General features: G+C 41.9%; 1 protein-coding gene across 1 annotated transcript in view; it reads right to left on the bottom strand.

Annotated features, from left to right (window-relative positions):
- LOC104080228 (protein Wnt-5a) overlaps positions 1–7,946 on the bottom strand; it is a gene marked incomplete at its 3' end in the record, with an annotated part of 8,834 nt that extends 888 nt beyond the window's left edge. The window contains exons 1-3 of the mRNA XM_009582542.1: positions 7,687–7,946; positions 6,273–6,538; positions 1,127–1,419 (exon numbers count right to left, since the gene is read on the bottom strand). Coding sequence (XP_009580837.1) covers positions 1,127–1,419; positions 6,273–6,538; positions 7,687–7,766 — 639 coding nt within the window. The remainder of the gene's footprint in view (positions 1–1,126; positions 1,420–6,272; positions 6,539–7,686) is intronic.

Below are 7,946 nucleotides of genomic sequence, written 5' to 3'. Positions count from 1 at the left end.
CTCCTGGCTCCTCTGCAGCTGATTGTCTACTCTTGGCTCGGCATCCTCCTCCTATCCCAAACGCTGCTCTGCAAGAGAGACCTCATCCAAGAAGAAACCCCCAAACACCTATGGGTGGGAGACAGAGCTACACAGCAATATCCTCTTTACAAAGCTTTGGCAGGGAAGTATCAGTCATTTGCCCTGTACAAATAGAAATAAGAGTCAGTGTTGACACTGCCCCAAAAATCCTGGGGTCTGACACATCAGATGATACTGTAGACAACTTCCACCCAGCAGTTAGAGAGTCTTAACGCTGCCAAATGGCACTGCAAAGATGAGGCTGAGGAAGGAAAAAACTGCTCGAGTCTCCGTAAGCAACTGTGAAAGTGTAATTTTTCTTCTTGCTAATAGTAAATTGGCCTGTCCATTGCTTTCAGACACCCTCCTCTCACATTTAAATACTATTAATTTTCAATTATCTTTCATCCTCCTTCACCTTAGAACACAAGTGTAAAGTCTCCAGCCGACTACTTCTGGCACTTCAAGCTCTAGGAAAATAATGATTTTGGCTCTTCATATTCAGACTATTAAAAAAAGAAAAGTTTACACCCATTCATTTAAGGCATTTTCGAGATTAAAGAAACCATAAAGACATGTTTAACCACAGAAGACCATTTTTCTAATAATATGGAGGAGCTTTTCACATCCTCTTCAACAAGGGAAAAAAAAAGAGTCAGAACAATCCCGCGGCACAATTCCAGCCTGGGAAGCCCAGCGCGTCCCTCTTCCCTCCAAGGCACACTGTCCTGTTGGAAATACAAACTAATAAAATTCTGTTCTACAGAAAATCCATCTGAGTGGGCACTTTTAATGAAACAACACGGAGGGAAACACAACACGCTTGGGTCCCAATCCTCCCCGTGGGGAAGGCCATAGGGCTGACAGACAACCAGGAGCAACACAAATTCATGTACTCCCCACCACCTACACCCGGCTATTTTCTTGATTTGTGCATCGAAATGGAGACACGCTTTGGCGGCCGGTCACCGCCCAGCGCTGCCCTGTGCCCCGCCGAGGCACGTCTTTCCCCAAAAGGAGGGACGCGGACGGGGGCAGAGGGACGTGCTGTTTCGCAGCCACTTACCCTTCTCCCGGCCTCGTTGTTGTGCAGGTTCATCATGATGCGGGCGCTCTCGTAGGAGCCTCTCTGGTAAACTCTCTCGCGCTCCCGGGCGTCAACGAACTCCTTGGCGAAGCGGTATCCGTATTCGATGTTATCCCCGCAGCCACCCCAAAGCCAGTCCCGGGGTAAGTCCTTGGGCCGTGCTGCTCGGCTGCAGCCGCAGGAGGAGAGCTCGCCCTCCCGGCAGGCACGGCTCATGGCATTGACCACCCCGGCCGCGCTCACCGCATAGGTGAACGCCGTCTCCCGGCTGCCTGCGCGGAAAGATAAGCGGTGTTAGGGGAGAACGCACCACTCCCTGCCCGCCGACGAGCCGGGAGGGCGAAGGCTCTTCAGGAGCCACCAAAATTCATTCGCCTACTAAAAGGTAGAGCAAGCCTGAACCATGCTCCTCAAAATGTCTTCCCTCCGAAAAAACCAAGCGAAACCAATCCAATTAGAGCACACAAGGTGTTTGTGAAGAGCAGGAGTTGCTTCTCATTCATGCTGGTGAAAGCTTGGACGAGGGAGCAGGGAGGAGGTGAATCGGGGCCGGAGCACGATGCCAGCAGGGCCAAGGCAACCGTGCCTGCGTGTGAGGGGTGGAAAGGGAAACAGACTCCCTGTCTTTCAGAAAAAAGAGATGTTAAATACAACTTTTAAAAGTCTGGTTCTTAAATTACTACTTCTCAAACATGATTTATGCACTTCACCCACTCGTTCCAAATTATTTAAAGTTATAGCGTTTTACAAAGCCTCCTGCTATCAAAAGTGCAGCAGAATAACACACAACTTTTCACCTACACGTAAGCAGCCACTGCTGGAGGAGACTATTTAAAACTAACGACAACCTGTGCCGCTTAGTATCCACTACTCCAGCTCATGTGACTATGGCAAGTGAGTCCATGGACAATCATCTTTACAAATTGCAGGGAAGAAAAAACCCTTGGCACAAGGCAGCCCTGAAGGTTTTCTCCTGCATCTGGTGCCCTTAAATGGAAATTGAAAACCTCAAGTTTCGAACCTTCGGAAGAAAAAGTTACAATACCCACAACACAAGATATGGCCACGTACCATCCTCTTGACAGTATCTCATTCCACCTTTATTTAGAGCCTGACTTCCCCTACCTCTTTTCTAAGGATGCCACAAGTTCCAACTACAACTAGAAAAGCTTACAAACAAACAAACAAACAAACAAAAAACCCACAAAACTTGCACCAGAGAGCCTCCATGAAGTTTGCATTTCATCTTAAGAGACAGCATCGCACTGGGTCTTTTCCAAGAGAGATTCCCAGAATGACTGAGAATAGACTAAATATGTATTTTTTTTTATTTTTGATTTGCACGAGTTAAGTTTTATTCCTAATCTTTAGTCCAATCAATAGACCAAGCTAGTGTTTAATCTTGATTTTACAAGATTTTTCTTAGTGAACAGCATGGGCCTTTGTAAAATTAGGGCTTTAAGAGGTTGTGTTTTGGACATGTCATATGTATTTAGGCAGCAACATTTTGAGGCAGAAACTCTTTGTACAAGACCCACCACAACAGGTCAAATCTAATAGGAGCTTTCGAGCATTCTGCAACATAAATAAATTCGCAGTCTGGTCCATATTTAACATCAAGATAACACCGTGCTCAGAGCAGCTTTGTTAATATAACAGCTGTCATCCACTGGATCAATTTTAGTAATAGATGCTAGCTTTAAATGGGAAAAATCAGAAGTCTTATGTTGGGACAGATCAGATGTAAGGAAGATGAGAAGCACTTTGCTCCCTTACTTACAATGGTCTATTCTCACGGACACCTGCTCGTGGAAGTACTTACGTGAATTATGGGTATAAAGGGTTACAGGAGCAGCCTTTTCAGTCAAAAAAGATTTGGCTTTATGTGGTGACTTATGCCTTGCATTTACTGCAAACTATTGCAGGGGGAACCTCAGAGAGATTTTAATGTTCCCGTTTGTTCTGTAACACACATTTTTGGATTAATTCCTTAAGCAAAATTTCCACTAGATTTAGAGGAAAGAAACGTGGTCTGCTTCGGACCACAGGACTCGCCTCTTCTGTTCTGTTTTATTCTTTTTCATGTTTAGTTAGCTCACGCTTTCACATGGTTAACTATGCTGTTTATTGCAGGATTTAAACTCATAAAGCTGACTTTTTTTCACTAGTTTTCATTATTATCCTGGAACATATTTTAAAGAACTTACTTGTGGTGGGAAGGAGAAGGAAAGGCTGGGGTACAGGAAGGAGAGTTGCGCCCCAAGTTCCCTCCTTGAACATTTAGGCAAATTACAAAATAGCATCAGCTGCTGAAGTGGATTTCAAGCCCCCGCAGGTTGCAAGCCAACACTGTCTCAAGTCATCGACCCCAGGAACACATTAAGAGTGATGGTTCCACATGGATGAGTTACTCTGAATTTTTTTTCTTCCTTTTTTTTTTTTTTTTTTTTTTTTTTAAGTCTTTAGGCACAACTGTGCTTTCCTTCACTGTCAAACATATCTGTCTTTTCCCACAGTCCAGCATTTCTCTCTATTGTAGCCATGGCAAGGAAACACACATTCCAAACACGTTCGAGTCCCCTCTCGCCCATATATATAAAACACAGAAATGGAACTGTTCAATATACATACACTGTAGGAAGCCACCCACAGAGCAAGGAGCTGAGCTTTACACTTGATATGAATAAGTCTGCAAGAACAGAACAATTTTTTTTATACCTGAACATAAGATACAAAATGTTCTTTGTCTTGTATTTTAAAAGCATTCAACATCAGGCGGCAGGCATGAAGAGGCTGGACCCCAACTACACCGAGCTGTTGAGGGAGGATCTAGTTATTTTAATTTTATGTTAGCGCTTAGCTGTTTGCAAAGCCCAAGCCCAGCCAGCCCGGGGCCGGCCACAAAGCCAGGAGATGGCGCAAGGCGGTGAAGGCAGCAAGGACCATGGCCTGACCCGGGAACCAGCAGCAAAGGAGAGCAGCAGAGAACAAAAGCCCTAAAATTTTGCAGTTCAATAAGCCACAGAGCAAGTTTCCAAACCCAATGCGAGGTTTATTTGTACAGCTTTAGCTAACTTTGCAGGATAAATCCTGGAAGAAAGACTGTCCATTTATACACTGGGGTAATTACTGTGCTGTCAGTCAGTGCCTTGCCCAGGCGCTCTCCTGTGCGCAGCCAGCGACAGTGCGGTCGTTAGCTCAGATGACAAAATCCTCCCCAACTATGTGCATTCAGATCCTGACTACCATCTTCTCATGTCGTGAGAGTAAGGAGTATCTGACAGTCCCCGACAATCCAGGGTACAGCGGGCTGAAGTAAAATTGAATCAGGCTCTGAAAGTACCTATTTTTCCTTCCACTCAGAGGAACAGCAACTGGTCATTACCGAAGGTCAGCATGAAATAATACAAGTGTTACCCACAACACCTTTCTTGTTCTCAGTCAATACACTCTTTAGGCTCTTTAACTCTTCAATATGGCTATTAACCTTGCTTCCATCTGCAATTAGAATAAGTGGCTTAATTACATGATGAATTGCTGTGTAGACATCAGCTAATACAGTCATATTCAGGAGAAGGGTGCGGCAAAGTTATTTAACTTGAAAGAAACCACCTTTAAATAGATCTGTCATACTTGGGGAGGGCAGAAACGTCTATTCTGGAAACAGACACCACAAATCACGGGCCCAATCCTGTACATTTCGTCACACCAACAGTCCTCTTGAGCTAATTTTCACTTGCTTGGGTAATAAATATGGGCTGAAGGATGAAGGCCCAAATTTTAAACAGATTATTTTTCTGAGATTTGTTAGATTATTAGAACAGAAAGGTGTACAGAAAAAGTTTTCTTTCATGATTCTATGTGCTTTTAGACTTTTGCTCAGGTAGGGCAAAAAACCAAGCTCAACGTTAATGCTGGGCTTATGCTGGGTTAATACTGGGCTTGCAAAAAGCCTAGGGAAGGTTGTTTATCTAAAATCAGCTGTTCCAATTAGGTACTTTTATGCAATAGACTTTTTTCTATTTCTCTGACAATCTCCAAATAAAAACTTCTTTTAACAAAAATTGAGACCAAATGTGAATTGATGTATTCCGTTGACCTTAACTGGAGTTAGCCCATTTACAGATAAACCTAGCTTCAGTCTGATTTTAAAGCAGGACAGAAAAACACTGATACAAAAGCTTTACTTTACATCTGCAACTAAAAAGCACTGCTGAGTTTGTCACTGTCCTGATCACTACATAAAAGATCACAACTGTCACCCAGAAAAATAGGCGTTCTCAGTTGCTTACACAGAATCAGCAATCTGACTTGGGAAAGTCAGAAGTTTTCACCATGGACCCAGTTCAGCAGCACTGGTTAAAATTTTGCCAAGGACTTTAAAATACAATGAGGTCCTTAAATGTCAGGAAAGACAGGCAGCACGTGAGCACTGGAGAAGCACATTTTAAAGAGGATCTGATAGTGAAAGGGTTGGGTGCCCACCAAATTGTGATAAGATGTTAAGCAGGAATCCATCTCTCTTACCAGCAATGTGATTACATTAAATGCAAGTTACAAGGACAATCACACATGCTGCTCTGATAGAACTGATTCTATAAGAATTACCCTGCTACATTATTTTTAACATACATCTAACTTTCTCAAAAAGAGAAAAAAGTTACCATATCTGGAAATAAGCAAGAAGGAATTGCCTATAAACACTAATAGAGCAGCAATTTTCAGTTAACCTCCAGACCAAGAGCAATTTATTATGCAGCCGCTAACTAGACATGGAACTAGACATGAACATCTTTATTTTACAAGACGCTGCTGTTTTTCATTCTCTTAGGTTGCCTTCATTTTGTCTCAGGTTTTCTAAAAGGAAATTTCAGGGCTGCATTTTCCTTTCTCCTCTATTCCCATATGCAAATATATATTCCTACTTTGTTTTCCAAGACACATGGCTGGACAGTGGTGGGAAATCACCTCCAGCTAAAAATAATTCAACTCCTTTGCCAACTTTTAAAAACACTTGATTGTATACAGTACTCAGTAAGAACCTGGCAACAGTTTCAAGTGCAGAACAGTATGTGCCATACATATCCTTAGACAAGAGTTTAATCATAAAGATGTTGCTTCCTACCTATCTGCATGACTCTGCCAAAAACAGAGTTGTTGTCCACAGTGCTGCAATTCCATCTTCTATGTCTGAACTGATACTGGCATTCCTTAATGCCCGTCTTTGCACCCTCTCCAATGAACTGCATATGGTCCTGATACAATTGGCAGAGTTTCTTCTGTCCTTGGGAAAGCCCTGCTAGCTGGCTACATAGTGGCTGGGCTCCTATTATATATACCTCTGACATCTGAACAGGGTTCATGGGGTTCATAGGGTTCATCCCTAAAGACCTGCATAAAGAAAGATTTGGATTAATAAAGAAAAAGACTCAAAAAAGAAAAAAAAAAAGTCTATAAATCCCAAACAGAACCGTATCTTATACATGAGTATATAACTCCTGGTTTTGCTAACAGGCGAGGAAAAAAACACGTAAGTATGAAACTTTTGTTTTAAAGACAGCACAGAACAGAAGGTATTAGTTCCCATCCATGTGGTTATCACCATACATTAGGGACTGAAGTAAGACGCAGACTTGGAAGACTTGCATCTAGGCAGTCCTTTACCAACTTAAATGGACACAGTAAAAATAACAGAAGCTCCAAACAACTGCAAGGCCAGAAAAATAAATAAGGGAAAATGAAAAAAGCCCCCCAACCCCCAATTTATTTTAACACACATTTTAGATTTAAGTCTGGATTTTTCAATCTGTTCTACCATAAACAAATAGGGAAACCTTTAACAAGCCAGAAGTTAGAAACTTGCTACAGTCTACTTCTAGCTTCTTCCGAATGACACACAAAAACACAGAGGCAAGTATATTCACTGTAAACAAAATCAACTTTGTTTTCTTAATTCTTGAAGTGCTCTTCACATGATACATTTCAGTTAAAAAGTAGCCATTAATCCGAAAAGGATCACTTGAAACAATAGAGAAACACCTACTTCAAGAACTCCCAAAATCGTACACTATACTGAAACAGATAACTTGCCAAAGCAGAAATTTAAATGTACTTCTTTGTAACAAAATATATTTATAAACATTTAAGTTACAGAAATGTCCAAACCAGAACTTTAATAATTTTTTACTTATAAATCAGCATTCTGTCTCATATATGCAAAATTTCTAATCTAAGAGAGTTGAAATGACTCTTTTAAAAGAGAGGCAATTCTAGTAATTTAAGGATGATCAAATCCATAGAGAATCTACTTTACAGCATTCTAAAAACCGAATTTTACAACACGAGATGTTGCACGTTTACACTTATTTGAGAGACCCGTTCATTTTACTGCACAACGTATTACAACTAAAACATTACTCCCCTGCTGTCTCGTTCATGCGGTACTCCCTCAGAAACAAAGTACGTAAGAAGCAAATAGACATTTAATCAAGCAAATCTTGACACCCCCTTTTAAAATCAAGTCGATACAAGATGCTTACCACCACGAGCTGGCTTCTATTACAACCTGGGTAAAAGAGGAGAAAATGGCCAGAGCCACTATGAGGTACTGAGAAGCCATTGTACTGCCAACTGTCCCCAAAGCACCTCCTTGGATTAATACTGCAGTGGATTTCTAGAGGGGGGAGAAAAAGGATCAGATTGTTTATTGCTTCTCAGACCATTTTCGAGCATTCAAGTTTAAACAACGGAAGTATCCGGGCCCCTTTTAACTTGACTCTGACTCGCCTGCCCTTCTCCC

Source organism: Fulmarus glacialis, unplaced genomic scaffold, assembly GCF_000690835.1.
Source record: "Fulmarus glacialis isolate BGI_N327 unplaced genomic scaffold, ASM69083v1 scaffold31967, whole genome shotgun sequence".
Lineage (NCBI taxonomy): Eukaryota > Metazoa > Chordata > Aves > Procellariiformes > Procellariidae > Fulmarus > Fulmarus glacialis.
The sequence above is the reverse complement of the archived record's forward strand: the minus strand, read 5'-3'. Positions and strand labels throughout refer to the sequence as shown.